Here is a 17,813-nt window from a genome sequence, read left to right on the forward strand (position 1 = left end):
TTTGCACACTAACACCGCGACACGAGAATTTTATATATATAGAAAAAACCATTCGAAAACTCTTTTTGTTCGAGCTACCAGAGTGTGTACTACCCCCTTAAAAGCACTGTTGTCAAGTACTGGGCGCCTCCTTCTCGTGGCTGTTTTTCACATAACTTCTACTTTTTTTTAAATACTAGTTAATAGGCCCGGTTACAGGGCTACGCAAGAGATCTACGTAACGCCGATTCTATTGAGTTTTCGTCACATGTAGAAGGATATCATTGCGACCTGTTATCGGCATGGATTTGCCTAGGTTCTAACCTCAAACGCGTTCCCCAAACGAAGCACTTAGTTAGTTATTAAGCATCAAGGGCAGCGTTTTCAATACTTGACCAGTGTTGTGTCGATACAGCGGTAAACTTTGACCATACTACGATACTTACAGTTAAATCCAGCCTTACAGACTGAATATGCCAATTTACTTCGAACATCATATGTGTTTCATCTGCTATAACCAAAAGAAACGATCCGATTTGAGAATTATACGTTCTTTTTGCTGATTCGAAAGTTGGTCACGTCCAATTTCAACCCGGCCATCGTGGAATTGCATCTTTTCAACCATCTAAAATTTCCAATTTACTATCCATTTTCGCAACGGACTTGGCTCCGTCAGAATTGCGCACAATAATTCTAATACAATCGCCAAAATAGGTCAAATTCAAGTATGGAAGATTTTGTTAGAAGCCTGAGAAAACTACCATTGAGGCACACTGGACGTCTCTTCAATCCTGATTTCATGTTGTGTCATTGTAGGATCGATCACGGAAAAGGAATATTTTCATAGCGCAGACATGTATTCCGTTTTCTACAACCAAAAAATATAGAAACTTGTTGAATAAAATGTCTAAGTAAATTCCAACATTCCTTACCCTTACCGACAACGCATGAGATCAGTTTAACTCACTATATTAATGGATGTTTTCGCTGTTTTTCAAAATTGGCTGTGGTCAATTGCGGCCCGGTGGCCCGGTTCCCCGATCCTAGTAATATTATCATTTATAATATTGATTTCATTTACCCGTAGCGAGACTGTCGGTCCTGCGTACGGGGCTTTGGCCCGGATAGGATTGGAACCCTGGTCCTGTGGTGTAGATACCGGCGCCACAACCATTCTACAATTCCGCTCAGTAATTCAAAAATGTTAAATCTTCGTGTAATCGCTTCCAAATAATATTCTGGTGGAAAAATGCGGTTCCTTTTGCTTTCTTGAATACTTTCACTTGGCCAACACACTCTGGAAACCGCACCAATTGTACCATTTGTTAAGCCAGCCTACTAAGGAATATTTAGCATCGTCCTACCGTAAACCATCGTTTTGAGCATTTGATCGTATCGATTAACATTTCGATAAGTTGAAGTAGGCTTAGATCCTGCACAACAACCAAAAAAACCACATCAATCTAGTGAACAGGCAGGGTTTGTTGATTAAGCTTTCATATTGGGCAAATTATAGTTTTACAACACTGGCTTAGAAAAACAACTTTACCAACACAGCAGTACCGCTGCGTTACTGCACTAGTAGAATTTATATAGCGATAACTCCCACTCAAACATTTGTGACTGTGGGAAGACAAAAACATACCCAAGTAATCATGAAGAATCATTCTTTTTCCGTTTATAATGTGTGGTACACCTTCTAATTAGCTATTGCTAAACTGTAGTGAAGTACAGGGCGCCTCCTGCTAAAAATTATTTCAGTTGTTAACTAATATTGCTTCTATGCCTATGCTATGGGACATTTTATATTTAAATCGTATTTTTAATACTTTAATAAAAAATGTGCTTTTATGTGGTTTCCTTACAAAAATTGTTAAACACATTAGTTTTTAAAATATTTCATTTTGCGGATCCAAGACCACCAAGCTACCCACTGTGCACTCAGGTTTCGGTTTTGAATTTCGAAGATACGGTTTTTGCTTGTTGGAAACGCTAGTTTCGAAAAATATCCGCTTGCGCATGCGCCACGATTGAAAGAATTTATTGTTTACCACAAGCTAAAACGTCGGCCTTCGCCATAGAAATATTGTTGAACTTGTTAAAGCGAGGCGTGGAGCGTTCTCAGTATGGCTAGTGAGAAAATTCGACAACGTGCCGAAACTGCTTTGGAATACGCGAAAGATTTTCTGCTAGACGACGAATCTGAGGCTGAAGACGACACTGTTGAAGATGACGAAGAAATTGAGAGTGAAAATGGAAACGAAGAGGATGATCACGATGAAAACGACGGAAAGGAAAATGACGATGAAAAGGCCAAAGAAACAAAATCCGATAAGGTAATGAGCAGCAGAAGAATTGTGCATATTTTTAGGCATTAATGTTTTACCGCCTGCCGTATTGCCTAGGACCCCAAAAGCAAGAAATCATCCAAAGGTATAACCAAAAAGGTGCAGAAATTGATGGGCGTTGTAATGGATCCCTTTGGTGAGTCATCACGTCTTTCGAAAAATGTGTGACAAAATAGCCACTTTAATAACACTCTCCATTTGTCCCCTCTTGTAGGTTCAAAGATTAACTGGAATTTTGACTTCAATCTAGGCGTTAAAGCGTCAAACCGGAAAGAAAAGCGAGAGGGAAAAATGGACCCAAATACCGGTACAGCCGGTTCGACATCACGCAAAACAGCTGATAAGGAGTGTGATAACGAATCTTTATCGTCCGATGCGAAGAGGATTAAAATTGTTCGTTATTTCTGTTCCAACGCATTTGGGTGAATTGAATAATTAACTATCTCTCCATTGTATTTTTTTACAGCTGGAAAAGGATAACAAATTGCTACAAAAGTATGCCAGCAAATTTCTTGACGGTATGACATTTTAAAAAGATCATTCAATATCGATTCAAATTAATTTATGTTTCGCTCTTTCAGGATGTATACGATTGGAACAAAAAGTTTCGGAACTTTCCAAGGTGTTTTTCAAAATGTGATTTAGTGGAAAAGTGGGAGAAAACTTTAATCAATTTTTATTTACAGCTGGAGGGACAACTGGCAGCATCGCAGGCCGATAATGATCGACTGAAATCAGGTTGAAATGCTTATTAAAAGTATTAACATGGTGAATTGATTTTTTGTACAATCTTATCTTTCGTTTCTCTGGCTAAGAATTGGATGATTTACAAGAACTCAAACAAGGTTTGATTCACAATTTGGACACGCAAAACGAGAAGCATCGAAATGAAGTAAAACGGCTTGATTTGGAGCTTAACACTGCTACAGAATCGTTGGCAAAGGTGAAAACAATAGTGAAATAACCGGCACAAGTGTTTAGTTTAGTAAATTTGTGATTATTTTACTTATTTTTTGACAGATGAAATTAACAAACCAAAAACAATTGGAAGAATCGTGCCGATTGAGGGCTGGTAAATAACTAAACATTACATTTAAATTTGTAAAAATAGTACAGAAATTTAACTTACTTTGTAGATTTGGAATCCCTTGCTAAGGAAAAAGAAGGACTGATAAAAAAGTCAGAGCAGCGGGAAATATCGTATTCTTCGGAATTGGACAAACTCATGGAAAGCTTGCAACAAACAAAGTTAGAAAACACCGAACTCACTGAACGCGTTCATAAGGTATTTTAATTTGATGATGATTTGAGACTTCATTTAATTTTGAGACTAGTCATCTGTTAAATTTTGAATTTTTGTTTTAAAGCTTACCGATAACTTACAAATAACAGCAGAGCAGATGAAGGAATCGAAGACAAAGAATATGCAACTTGAGCAAAAACTAAGAGAAACACAGAGTGAAAAGCATAAAATTAACGCACAATTAGATGCTGGCAATGCAAAAATAACTGAACTGCGACGCGCAATACAAATGTAAGAGAAATTGATTTACTTTATTTAATGCGAAGCGAGCTACTTAAACTGTTGTCTGTTTCTAGCCTGGAATCAAATCCTTTCACAACGACTACGGCCCAACTGCAGAGCGAAGGAACATTCACTTGTCCTTTGTGTGGAGCGTCGTTTGGTAGCTTGGCTAATATGCAACTCCATGCAGAGGATTGCAATGGATGAATTAGAAAAAAAAGTGCGATGCAAACTCTATCTAGTTTTGTGTTATTCTGAACATTCAATATGTGTGTAAGTTTGTGTTGGAAATGTGAAAATAAATCTTCTTTCTTTATTCTAACCGTTGCTGGTCGATCCTCTTGTATCAAACGGTTTAATCAAGTTTTAGTGTTCGATCATACGAAGTTCGTTTATTTCTGTGATTTAAACTAGTGATGGGTAAATTCGATAAAAAAGGGAACGGCTTCCGAATGACTCCATCAATTTTGGAAGCGGTTCCGGAAGGTGGGTACAATACTACGAGTTCGAAACAGTCCGGAACCGTCCGGAGCAGTCAGAAATCGCTAGGCGGCAGCCGGAGCCGTTCGGAGCCGTACGGAGCCGGTAGTCGGCAATCGGAGTCGTCGGAGCCGTCCACAGCCGTACGGAGCCGTCCAGAGCCGCTAGTCGGCAGCCGGAGCCGTTCGGAGCCGTACGGAGCCGGTAGTCGGCAATCGGAGTCGTCGGAGCCGTCCACAGCCGTACGGAGCCGTCCAGAGCCGCTAGTCGGCTGCCGGAGCCGTCCGGAGCCGCTAGCCGGCAGCCGGAGCCGGTAGTCGGCAATCGGAGCCGTTCGGAGCCGCTAGTCGGCAGCCGAAGCCGTTCGGAGCCGCTAGTCGGCAGCCCGAGCCGTCCGGAGCCGTCCACAGCCGTCTGGAGCCGTCCGGAGCCGCTAGCCGGCAGCCGGAGCCGCTAGTCGGCAGACGGAGCCGTTCAGAGCCGCTAGTCGGCAGCCGGAGCTGTCCGGAGCCGTCCGGAGCCGTCCACAGCCGTCCGGAGCCGCTAGCCGACAGCCGGAGCCATTAGTTGGTAGACGGAGCCGTTCAAAGCCGGCAGTCGGAGCCGTCGGAGTCGTACGGAGCCGTCCGAAGCCGCCTGGAGCCGTTAGTCGGCAGCGGCAGATTTCACTAATCTAGGTTATATCACCGTATCATGGGCGATTAGAAGCGCTATGTAATTTCAATACATTTCAGCCAAAACGATTCTGATGGTTTAGCCGACTCCGACGGCTCCGGACGGCTCCGGATGGCTGCCGACTTGCGGCTCCAGACGGCTCCAGACGAAACCGTGGTTTTAACTTAGTTCCTATGCTCGGAAGCGGTTCGGGCTTGGGATTCCGAGAACCCATCACTAATTTAAACAACATTTTGGAAGAAAAAGAAAATACAGTAAAACGTCAATTATCCGGAGGCGGAGTAATCGGCGGGCGGATTAACCGTGCGCCGAAAATTGATTGCTGTTCAACCGTGGTAAACATTTGTATTGATGCCAGGTTGGATAAAATTGTTTGCGACCAAACGATATATTTGAAATGTTTTTATTTTACTTTCTAAACAAAATTTTAACTGATATTTGATAATAATTTATTTGATCCGGAATCATTTTTAGCATCAAAAGGACTACGACAGAGCCATTTTAATATTGGATAACGCTCCGTCACATCCAGCAGAATCGATTTTGAACCGGTATTTGTCCGGTCCCGAGCACCATGAATAATCGACGATCTACTGTAATTTCTTGTATCTCAACCTAATATAATAGCAAATTAAAACTCCAATCATTCGCAAGAATATAATAATATGTTTGAAAAAACCCCTAAAAGAACAAATTGTGAACAAATTTTCTCGCTAATTTTGCGCCATTTAAAAGACCTTGCTGGGGGAAAGCTTGACTTTTGCAACATGCAATCGAAAAGAACCCCGTTCATGGTAGCAAAATTATTTAGAAATTGGCCACTTACATGATTTCTGACATACAAGCTCACATTTCAAGCCATGCAGGTAAAGCCACTGTTCGAGTGTCGAAGAAATGTTTTTGCTCGTTGGGAAAGTTTCGAAATATATTCGCTTGCGCCTGCGCCGTGATTCATAGAAGTTTTTGTTTAGCAGAAGCTAACATTTAATTGTTGGCCTTTTCCTAACAAATATTCCTCGCGAGTGGTTCAGTGTTGAGTGTTCAGTATGGATAGTGAGAAAATTCGCGAACGTGCCGACAGTGTTCTACAACATGCGAAAAATCTTCTGCTAGAAGATGAATCTGAGGTTGAAGATGACACTGTTGAGAATGATGAAGAAACTGTGAGTAAAAATGGAAACGCAGAGGATGATCACGGTGAAAACGACGGAAAGAAAACTGACGATGAAAATACCAAAGAAACAAAATCGGATTCTTCGGTAACGAGCAACAGACGAATGGTGAAAATTTTTAACATTAATCTTTTACTGTTGCTTGTCGCATGTTTTAGAAACCCAAAAGCAAGAAATCATCCAAAGGCAAAATGATGGAGAGGTTAATAAGTCCGCTAAGTGAGTCATATTGTTTGATTAAGGTACGACACATAGGAACTTTTATCACGTTCGCTCACCATTCTAGTTCCAAAATTTCTGTGGAAGATTGACCTAAACCTAGGTGTGAAAGCGTCAAACGAGAGAGATCAACTGAAGGAAAATAATGATACAAATCCTGGTACTTCATCGCGAAAGTCAGCGAAGGACGAATATTTAACGCACGATGACTGGAAAATTTAACAAGTAATTTCGATTCTACAACTTATCAAACAGTTTCTCAACATTCTATTTCCTCTTTTTAACAGTTGGAAAAAGACAAAAAAAACCTAAGAAAGCTAGCGAACACATTTCTTAACGGTATGCCATTAAAAAGATTAGAATGATAAACAATGAATTAGATAAATCATGTTTTATTGGTTTCTTAGGATTGGAAGAAAAAAAATTGAAACTTTCCAAGGTACGTTTGCAGGAGTGTAGTCGCTTTCATGTAACAGTATTTTTGCACAGTAAAGACACTTGTCAAACTTTAATTACAGCTGGAGGGACAACTAGGTGCGTTGCAGGTCGATAACGATCGACTAAAGACAGGTTCGTATGCATATTAAAAGTAGTAACATTATAAAGTGTTCTATGTACAACCTTATCTCTTCTTTCTTTTGTTAAGAATTGAATGATTTGCAAGAACTCAAACAACGTTTGACTTGCAATTTGGAAGTGCAAAACGAGAAGCATCGAAATGAAGTAAAACGGTTTGATTTGGAACTTAAAACTGCTACAGAATCGATGGCGAAGGTGAAAACAATAGTGAAATAACAGATTTGTTCTTTTTATTGCATACTTTTGTTTAATTTACTTATTTTTTTCTTAGATGATATTAACAAACCAAAACGAAATGGAGAAATCGCGTCAATTGAGAATAGGTAAGTGCCTAAAAGTTCTATTAAAATGTGTAAGAAACAGTAAAGAACTTACTTATTTTGTAGATTTCATTGCGATTGAAAATGTAAGGGAAGATTTGAAAGACGAATTAAAGGAGAAGGAGATGTTGTATCGTTCGGAGTTGAACAATCTCAATGAAAGCTTGCAACAATCGAAATTGGAAAACACCAAACTTACGGATCTCCTTGATGAGGTATTTTTTTACATAAATTCTTATCATTGTTATTATAAATCGTTATTATATCGATTATAATCGTTATTATAAACCATTGATCTTCCTTTTTTTATTTTATGTTTATTTTGTAGATGAAAGTAACGAATCTAAAACAAAGAAAAGAATTGTGCCAATTGACAAAAAGTAAATAATTTAGAAAAAAAAACGGATAAGTTATGTGCAAACGAAAAACAAAATATACAAATATGAACTTTCTTTTTTGTTAGATTTGGAAAATAAGGAAGCATGGTACGTTTCAAGACTGTTGGAACTCACGGAGGAATTGCAGGAAGAAAAATTAAAAAACTGTAAAGATGCTGATCGTCTCCAAATGGTATTTTAATGCTTTTTTCATTTCATATTCGAACATCTTTGATAATGTTAATTATTTTTCTAGATGAAATATACAAATCCCTTGAGACCACAAACCGAATAGACCGTGGAGAATACAGTTATGCGATACTACTGATTCAGCGCTACATCGTTCTGCGTTTACCAAACGTAGAACGATCGGTGTTATCGCTAATCGGTGACGGTTAGCAACATAGAAGATTCGGTCGATTCAGCACGATCGCAGCATGGTGCTGCGTTTGTCGAACGTAATACGATCGGTGCTATCGACTGGTGGTGATCGGTTGCTAACCGTCGATAAACGCCTACCACAACAGAAACGAAAATATTGCCAGGTCTAGCTTCATAACAAACAAACAAAACAAATAAACTAACACGATAGATAACGCAAAAATTAGAGATAGAGCAACGCAAAAATGAAATTCGAAAACAATACCAGACCGCATATTCTACCAAGAACAACTTCTTTTTTACAGTAATCGCATTCAATACTGCCCACGATCGGTAACGCACTATCGGTCCGGAAAAATATACATCCCTAAGAAAACGGGTTTGGCAGTCCCAGCTACCCAAATAACCAAATAATCTTAAGAAACTAATTTGAACACGCGAACGATCGCTTCTCTAATAATCGCCTTTTGTAGTAGATAAACAGCTTCAAAGTTTGCCGTTCTTTTAACCGACCCATAAGAAGCTTCTGACTGTCAAACTATAAAAGAATGTGTTTATGCACCTTTAATTTTCATACAAGACGATATAAAACAAAATGAAATGTGAAAAAAATAATCATTCCTGCTTGAAGATGCATTTGTTGTTGTGTAGTCCACATACTACAATGACATCTTTGCGGATACATTCATGTTGCGGATGCAACGAGAGTTTTGAATATATGTTTTAAAATTGTAACTTATCGCATGGGATCGTTGAGCTAGACCAAAATAAACAGAGAACTTTAGAAAGGTCATGCGTCAAGTAGGTTTACGAAGGATGTCCAAGGGATGCCTAAAACTAAAACTACCGACTCAAGTGCATCAATAAACAGCTTAGGACAGGAATGCATGTACAGCACAACGAGCTGCCTTCAATAGTGTCAAAATTCTATTATTTGTAAGCAATTTTTCTGACAATGCGTCTAATCAGGCAGAAACACTAGACACAAGCACTAGGAACCAAGGCAGACCACTTGCCATGAGTTTATTTAGGATGAAAATAGAAGAAAAGAGGATAAGACCAACGCAATCGAACCAACTAATATTCCACCATAATGCGTTGATGGTACGCACGAATAAGACACAAACACATTCAAATATTGTTAGTACATATGTATATAAGCTGTTCAAATTTTTTGTCTTTGTTTATTGTTAATTGTTCTTGAAAAACTCAGATTTATTTCAGAACTGAAACGAAGAACGTCTCGACTTTCATTTGAATTTCCTTGACCTCTCCTTAGGCTTTACTTAGAATCTCATCCGAATCTTCTGTCCTCATCCGAAACGTTACTATTCGGATTGTTCCACTTTCGCAGTATATTTAGGTTCCCACGTACCGAGAACACTAGCGGGAAATTTAGCGAACAATTGGCGATTGTAATCCCCCTTTTGGGCAGCAACTCAAACTGTTCTGTTTTGAGGTTAAACTAGGGACTCGGAAGACCTCTCCTTCACGTGTCCTGGCTTGGTGGTTTGCCCGCTAACAATTCATGTGTATTAGGTTTGTTTTGATAGTTGTGTGTGTTAAAATATCGGAATTTTTTTGTCGAAGACTTTATTTATTGCAAATTGAAGGCATTTTTTCCTGCCCATAGAGTGCTGCCTATACTAATTCTTTCGTCAGTTCTGGCATTGCTCGTCATATTTATTATATGACTCGTCGCATTATATTATACTCTTTTTGCTACTCGACTCACCACAGCTACATGGTTACACTCATGAGTGTGAGTAAGTGAAAAAGGTGTCGCTAAAACTCCTCGTGGTGAGTGAAAGAAACTCGTTCAATACAACGTTTCAACTCACTTTGCACATCTCTAATGGGAACCAAAGTGATGTTCATACCCAGTAAGAATAAAAGAGTTAATTCTCCAAAAAGAGTTGTAATAACACAAGCTTGGTTCAATTTAGAAATTGAGAAATGAAGCACTTTGCAACGGGTGTATCTTTTTTTAATCTTTAATTCAATTGAAACACATTCTAAGAACGAAACAGAAGGTATTACCATAATATATTATAAAAGAATTGACAATTATTTATCAGTTTTTCGGAGCAATTCTCGAACTTTACTGTTGCTACTGTTCATCAGTGTCTGCGCACAGCTGCTTTAGTTTACAAGTTTGGCCAGTAAATTTCACCAATTCTTCGTTTGTATATTGGAAATAAATATTGGATTGGATAATGGATTGGCTGTGGATATTTGAATGTATTTATATGTTGTATGTAGATATGAGTTTTACTACAGTATCAATAGCATTGTGGAACGTCCTTTCTATAATGGCAGCTGGCTAGATTTGGACATATCATTAATGGAGCAACACGAAACCTTATATATTATATTTTTTAATTTATCAGCAAATTTCTTCGTTTACGTTATCAGAAGCTTTATAGAATGAAACATTAAGAGACTAAGACACTTAGCAGACTATTACATGCTTTAAACGCTATTCTACATGCGTTTATATGTATGAACACATGTTACAGCGACAAATCGGAAGTTGTTGTTCTCTTCTTTTCAGACCTTCAACAGATAAATGGAACCATTGCATTTGCAAGTCCGACTCTTTGTGATATAGATAATTATACTAGCAACTGTTTCTCGTACATATTTATTTATCTATTTGTTGACCAATTTTAATTGCCAGAAATATGTCGATCATAATTTCTGGGATTCCAATATATTGACATTTGGGAGTGAGCACAATACAGACTGTCCAATTTCCAAAAGGTGATCCTTTTCCCGCTGGTCATCTTATTTTATCCATGTAGTAACTTTATGAAGTAGAGATCATTGGAATATTGTGCTGGAAATCATTGCCTTAGGTAGGATTGTGAAACGATTTTTCTATTTAGATTTTGTAACCGTGCCTAACGATGAATGATCGTTCTCCAGCTAAGGGAGATTGTTCCAAACGCTACGTTGGGTTCAAGGATTTCCCAGTAGAAGATATGGATTGAGTTCTGACCCTCAGCTATTCATAGTCGGCGAACTGGCTATTTATCAGCCTGGCCATTATTTATTTTTATGAATGAAAGTAATTATCACACAGTGAACATTTCTCACATCGTCCATGGTCAATGAAAAGATATGTTTAGTTGTCCCTTTTGAACTATTGACGGGTATATAAAGTTCTACATTTAGCTACAATTGTCATTGTTACAGTTTTGCCAGTAATATCAACATGTTTGGGATCAGTCTTCCATTTATATTAACTCTGTGCAGTATCATTGTTAGTACACAATGTGATTTAACTCCAGATACATCCACTGCTGCTCAAGGTTTCGCTTTCGAAATGATCATGACGAAACTGCAATTTCTAGAAGATCGTTTTACTGAGGTAGAAGAGCAAGTGATTAAAAAGATAAGTGATTTATGCAGTAGAAAGGAAAGCATCATACAACACAAAAACGATTCAAACAAAGTGCGTGATAATGTGTACACATCCTGCAGCGAGGTTCCCTCTTCCGGAATATATTCCATTCAACCGGATAACACCTTCGAGGAACCGATGAGGGTGTTGTGTGATCAAGATTACGAATCAGGCGGATGGATTGTATTTCAACATCGCTTTAACGGATCGACGGATTTCTATCGGAATTGGCAAGAGTACAAGAATGGGTTTGGAAATCTGGACGGTGAGTTCTGGTTGGGTTTGGACCGTATTCATCAGTTGACCGTATCACGAGCACATGAGTTGGTAGTGCTGCTGGAAGATTTGGATGGCTATAAAATGTACGCCAAATACAATCAGTTCGAGATTGGAAATGAAAACGAAAAGTATGTATTGACGATACTAGGTGAACACTCGGGAACGGCTGTCGATTATTTTGTACGCGATCGGGCCATGATCCCATTTTCTACATTCGATGCGGATAACGACGTAAGCACGAGAAATTGTGCAAAAACATTTCATGGAGCATGGTGGTTCAGTGATTGTGGATATAGGTATGGTATAGTAATCAATTCCTTGTATACATAGTGATAAACTTACCATTTGCATCGTATTTACAGCAATCTCAATGGACGATACGGAACTGGAGATGATTACATGTCCAAATTTCATTGGTATCGTTATGAACTCAAAATTTCAAAAATGATGATAAGACCAAAAACGGCTTAGCTGTTTAGTGATGCAAATCTTTTAAAGCACATGTAAATCGTTATCACACGATCCAATTGATTCAAAAAATAAAAAGTTATTTAACTACACAAAATATATGTAAGAGGAGAGTAGGCAGAGGATACACAGAAGAATACGAGTTTCGGATCAGAGGAAGAAAACTGAACAGGTCCGATCACCTTCACGTTACCGCGATCAATCTCTGTTTATTTCCCAGTTCACCCTTTTTATACCGTGGTACGAGTACCGCGGCATCAATACCGTATGTTTAGATTATTTAAGATTGTCGTTTGTTTTAAAGCACTTTAATGGATATAGATTTAAGTGAAATTATAATGCGCAATTATTGTTTTTGGCGCAATTATTGTTTTTGTTTTGTCCATTGAAGAACGGCCTTGCAATGTTTGATTTGTTGGTTGTATTTTAACTTAAATAAATCAACGTTGATGTTGAGATACGCGTTGGATGCTGAATGCCATCCGTTCTTTCTACAGTCTGGGGAAACGTTTCCACTCAAAATACCTCTCACGACGATCAAAGTCGGTTTTTTTTTTAAATACAAAAGCAATAGTACGCTCACATACGTCTCTGAGACAAGTACTTTGCCCAAAAATGACGAAGCCCTCTTATTCGCATTCGAGAGGAAGATGCTCGGAAGGATTTTTAATCACCGGATGTAAGCAAACTCCAGACAGTCCAATTACCTAAAGGTGATCCTTTTCCCGTTGGTCGTCTAATTTTATCCATACAGTATCTTTACGAAGTGTGCTGGAGATCATTGCATTAGGTAGAATTGTGAAACTATTTTTCTATTTAGATTTCGTAACCGTGCCTAACGATGAATGATCGTTCTCCAGCTAAGGGAGATTATTCCAAACGCTCCGTTGGGTTCAAGGATTTCCCAGTAGAAGATACGCGTTGAGCTCTGACCTTCAGCTATTCCTAGTCGGCGAACTGGCTATTTATCAGCAGTAGAACTCTAGGAACACGACTTAAAGTCAAGAGTTTGCCATACTCCGATAAAGCAGCATAATGAACTTGCACACTCAATGACATCGTACCATAAGACCGTTTTTATATGGATAAAAGTAATTATCACACAGTGAACATTTCTCACATTGTCCATGGTCAAACAAAAGATAAAAATGTGTTTGGTTGTCCCTTTTGAATTTCTGACGGGTATATAAAGTTCTACATATAGCTACAATTGTCATTGTTACAGTTTTGCCAGTGTTATCAACATGTTCAAGATCAACCTTCTATTTGCATTTAGTCTGTGTTGTACCATCATAGTCGGTTATACTATGCGTGTGCAATGTGATTTAGCTGACGATACGTCTAGTGCTTTTCAAGGTGGTTTTGCTTTCGAAATGATCATGACGAAGCTGCAATTTCTAGAAGATCGTAGCATTGCAAATGATCAACGCAAGGTGCAAAGGTAAGTGGGTTTTAGTAGAAAAAAAAGAATGAAATGAAGAAGAAAAATTGACAAAAAGTGCTTGGTAATGTGTACAGATCATGCAGTGAGGTTCCTTCTTCTGGAATATACAACATACAACCGGAAAAACCTTTCAAGGAACCGATGAGCGTGCTGTGCGATCAAGAATATGATTCGGGTGGATGGATTGTGATTCAACATCGCTTCGACGGATCGATGAACTTCTTCCGGAACTGGAAAGAGTACAAGCATGGGTTTGGAAATTTGGATGGAGAGTTCTGGTTGGGTTTGGACCGTATTTATCAGTTAACCGTATCACGACCACATGAGTTGGTAGTGCTGCTGGAAGATTTCGATGGCAACAAGACGTACGCGAAATACGATCAGTTCGAGATTGGAGACGAAAGTGAAAAGTATATATTGAAGATGCTAGGTGAATATTCCGGAAATGCGGGCGATTCGTTAGTATTTCATAAAAACATGACATTTTCAACATTCGATGAGGACAATGATACACACGACATAAATTGTGCAATCACATATACTGGAGCCTGGTGGTACCATAAATGTCATCACAAGTATGTTAATAATCGATTTATTTAGAAATATTGTCATATAATAAGCATTTGAATGTGATTTACAGCAATCTCAATGGAAAATATCTTCGCGGAGCAACGGAAGAATATGCAACTGGGATGGTATGGCTCACGTTTCGAAGAAATTATTATTCATTAAAAACTTCAAAAATGATGATAAGACCAAAGAAGCCATTAGTTCACTAACGAATATATTTCAATATCAGTAGCAATATCTTTCCAGGCATATAACGCCGTTATTGTACGATCGAAATGTGATACAAGGCAATAAACCATACAAAATAAGTGTTTTAATTTTGTTAAGATTGTCCTTTGTTTCAAAGCTGCTTAATGAATATAAAGTTAAACCACAGCTTTTATTTATTTGCTATAGTAAAGCGTTAGTTTTATGCGCAGATTTATTGTTGGTTTTTGTAAGTGCGAGTAAGTAGGATGAATAGTAATGTTCGTCGCTTTTCTTTCGATAATTTCTCCATGATCGACCGGGTAAACAGGAATCAAAAATTATTTTTCAATAGCAACGGAGGAGGTAACACTCACTTGTCTCCTCTAGCCGTCTTATTGGTATTAGTGATCGATAGAATGATTTTAACAAGAGAGCATCCATGTAAGTGGTATCATTAACCACCGTTCAATTTGCCGAAAGCGACGGGTGAGCAAGCGAGATGCAAGAGAAAAAAACGAAAAAGGATTCTTCAACGGCAAGAGAGCATCCATGAAAGAAAGTAATACTCACTTCTACCTGAAGATGATCTAGTGTTGGTGATCGATAGTATGAGAGAATGCGATGATGGGGAAATAATCTCTCATCTCTCTCAATCCATTCGACCAATAGCCAAGGATCTCGAATTGCTATCCATGATAACATGCGGAAAAGAGACACATATATAAAGCGCCACCGATACTACCACTTTTGTTGGACGCGCTGTTGTTATTTCGCACGCCAAAACCGATCATTTTCTGAGACAAAATCTCCCAAAAACGATTCTTCAACACCAAGAGAACATCCAACGGAGGAGGCTACATTCTCTCCTCTAGGCGCTTTTCTAGTATTCCGTGTAGTTGTCCTTTTTTCACATGTTGTCATTCCTCGCATCGTTTAGTTGTCCTTTTTTCGCATGTTATCATTGATCATGGCTCAAAATATTTTAGTATTGGTTATCGATATTAGGGGAAAGTAAGGAAAAACGGACCCTTGTGCAAAAGAAATTACTATAGTGCATTTATTACTTACTGCACTTGCTATAATTGAAAGATAAACATTAATAAAATATTTTAGAAATATTTTTATACATCATTTAATTAGTATTATTTAATTTACACTACTTCTGAACTTGTATGAAACATTTTGTGAACGACTGCCCTGTTAAAACTTGCCAAGCTATCAATTTTAGTAAACAAAAATATTTTTTTTATACTTGGCAAATGAACGAGTTGTCCTGATTACTAAGCACACATCTGGTGGAAAAACGCTAGTTAAATCTACATAAACCATGCAATTCTGGGGTTTTTAACAACAAGCATTAAAGTGGCAAAGACGGACACTGATGTGATTCATTCATTTTGCTTATCGATCTTTGGTTTGGAGAGCAACCGGAAGTTTTGAAAAACTTTGATACATAAAAAACCTCTTTATTGATATTTAATTTTTCATTTTTTCTATAACTGTTCATTCTTCCCACATCAAGTGTCCGTCTTTCCCGATGAAAAAAGGCAATATTTTTAATTGATGACAAAACATCAAAGTATCAATGAATACTGGGATAAATAATGGATGTAAAAAAATGTTTGCACAGAGTTTATGATCACTGCATTTATATATTAACATATTTATAAACTAATTTCAAGGTGTCCTTCTCTGCCTACTATCCCCTATAAGTAAATCCGTTGAAGGGGAAACAGTATTTCATCTTCTTGAATAACATAACGTGCGGAAAAGAGACCTATATATGAAGCGCTATCTTAAGGAACGGCCCCGGATACTACCTGTTTTGTTGGATGCTCTCTTGTTGTTTCGCACGCCAAAACCGGTCATTTTCTGCTACAAAATCTCCCAAAATCGATTCTTCAACACCAAGAGAGCATCCAACGAAGGAGGCTACATTCTCTCCTGTAGGCGCTTTTCTAGTATTTCGTGTAGTTGTCCTTTTTTCACATGTTATCATTCCTCGCATCGTTTAGTTGTTCTTTTTTCGCTCGTTATCATTGATCATGGCTCAAGATCGTTTAGTATTGGTCATCGACACTAGGGGAAAGTAGGGTAAAACGGACGTTGTGCGAAAGATATGCACTTATTGTAATTCAAATGATACGCATTTTCAATATATTTTATGAATTTTATTATAGATCATTATATAGTATGAATCAATTAATTAATATCATTATTTAATCATTATGTTTTCCAATAATGCTGCACTATTTCTGGACGCCTATAAAACATTTTGTGAATGATTGCCCTGTAAAACTTGCCAAGCTATCACATTTACTAAACCAAAATAAACATTTTCTTTGTATACTCGCTAGTGGATGTGGATCGTTAATTTGTATTTTTGGCCTGTTTGTTAAATGAACGCGTGATATTAATTACTAAGCATGGATTGGGTGAAAGCACGATGATTAAATCTATATAGATTGTGCAATCGTCAACTACTTTGCTTGTGTGAGCGATCTTTGGTCAACAATGCTTTTAGAAGGGCTACCGGAAATCAAGGGCAACTTTGATACATAAATACCACTTTATTTATGTATGAGGAATTTTAAATCTTTTCTATAAGTGTTCATCTTTCCCATATCAGGTGTCCGTTTTTCCTAATGGAAAAAGGCAGTATTTTTTATTGATGACAAAACATCAAATTTTATGAAAACATCAAAATATCAATGAATATTGTGATACATAATGTATCTAAAATAATGTTTGCATATAGTTTATGATCACTGCATTTATATATTAACATATTTTTAAACTAATTTCAAGGTGTCCTTCTCTGCCTACTATCCCCTATAAGTAAGTCCGTTGAAGGGGAAACAGTATTTCATCTTCTGGAATAACATAACGTGCGGAAAAGAGACCATATATGAAGCACTAAGCTGGAGGAAAAGATAGTTGATACTACCTGTTTTAATGGATGCTCTCTTGTTGTTTTAAATGCTAAAACCGGTCGTTTTCTGCTGCACATCTGATCGCGGAACGGTCATGTTTCGTATATTTTTTGGTACGATCGTTTAACATAACGGCAGATCATTTTTTTTATTTTTTGAAACAGGATGGCTAAATAATAGAGGGTGGATGTTTCCAGCATAACGTTTTGTTACGATAGGGAGGGAAGAAGTAAAAAAAATTACATGTTTTGCGTTACGTTGATAACAGTTGGATCATCCCTTATCAGACGATCGAGCTGACGGTACACAATCCCAAAGGTGATCGCATTTTTGATGTCGTTCAATACGAGCGATGTGCAGTGCTAAAAGTAAGTACATTTTAGAAATAAATTTCGGATCTTCTTTGTATTAAGTTTGTTAAAAAAGGGTAATCAACTACATTTGTATGTGTTTTTTTTTCTCTTACGTT

At 37.8% G+C, this 17,813-nt stretch overlaps 4 protein-coding genes across 4 annotated transcripts; all 4 read left to right on the top strand.

The window, feature by feature from the left end:
* The first annotated feature begins 1,627 nt into the window (after window positions 1-1,627).
* On the top strand, window positions 1,628-4,174 carry LOC125770972 (protein Aatf-like). The gene is made up of 11 exons (XM_049441108.1): window positions 1,628-2,315; window positions 2,385-2,463; window positions 2,542-2,720; window positions 2,794-2,845; window positions 2,909-2,949; window positions 3,014-3,065; window positions 3,143-3,270; window positions 3,348-3,399; window positions 3,464-3,612; window positions 3,695-3,861; window positions 3,927-4,174. The coding sequence occupies exons 1-11, from the start codon at window positions 2,106-2,108 to the stop codon at window positions 4,057-4,059; spliced, it is 1,242 nt and encodes a 413-aa protein (XP_049297065.1). The 5' UTR covers window positions 1,628-2,105; the 3' UTR covers window positions 4,060-4,174.
* A 1,069-nt stretch (window positions 4,175-5,243) lies between these two features.
* On the top strand, window positions 5,244-9,336 carry LOC125770996 (putative leucine-rich repeat-containing protein DDB_G0290503). Its single transcript, XM_049441167.1, has 9 exons — window positions 5,244-6,287; window positions 6,917-6,968; window positions 7,045-7,172; window positions 7,249-7,300; window positions 7,364-7,512; window positions 7,626-7,677; window positions 7,761-7,867; window positions 7,931-7,962; window positions 8,401-9,336. The coding sequence occupies exons 1-9, from the start codon at window positions 6,054-6,056 to the stop codon at window positions 8,459-8,461; spliced, it is 867 nt and encodes a 288-aa protein (XP_049297124.1). The 5' UTR covers window positions 5,244-6,053; the 3' UTR covers window positions 8,462-9,336.
* Window positions 9,337-11,370: 2,034 nt separating this feature from the next.
* LOC125771008 (ficolin-1-like) lies at window positions 11,371-12,307 on the top strand. Its single transcript, XM_049441182.1, has 2 exons — window positions 11,371-12,036; window positions 12,103-12,307. The coding sequence occupies exons 1-2, from the start codon at window positions 11,384-11,386 to the stop codon at window positions 12,209-12,211; spliced, it is 762 nt and encodes a 253-aa protein (XP_049297139.1). The 5' UTR covers window positions 11,371-11,383; the 3' UTR covers window positions 12,212-12,307.
* Window positions 12,308-13,407: 1,100 nt separating this feature from the next.
* Window positions 13,408-14,548, top strand: LOC125770997 (ficolin-1-like). Its single transcript, XM_049441168.1, has 3 exons — window positions 13,408-13,649; window positions 13,727-14,227; window positions 14,293-14,548. The coding sequence occupies exons 1-3, from the start codon at window positions 13,453-13,455 to the stop codon at window positions 14,429-14,431; spliced, it is 837 nt and encodes a 278-aa protein (XP_049297125.1). The 5' UTR covers window positions 13,408-13,452; the 3' UTR covers window positions 14,432-14,548.
* The last annotated feature ends 3,265 nt before the right edge of the window (window positions 14,549-17,813 follow it).

This window comes from Anopheles funestus, chromosome 3RL (assembly GCF_943734845.2).
Source record: "Anopheles funestus chromosome 3RL, idAnoFuneDA-416_04, whole genome shotgun sequence".
Lineage (NCBI taxonomy): Eukaryota > Metazoa > Arthropoda > Insecta > Diptera > Culicidae > Anopheles > Anopheles funestus.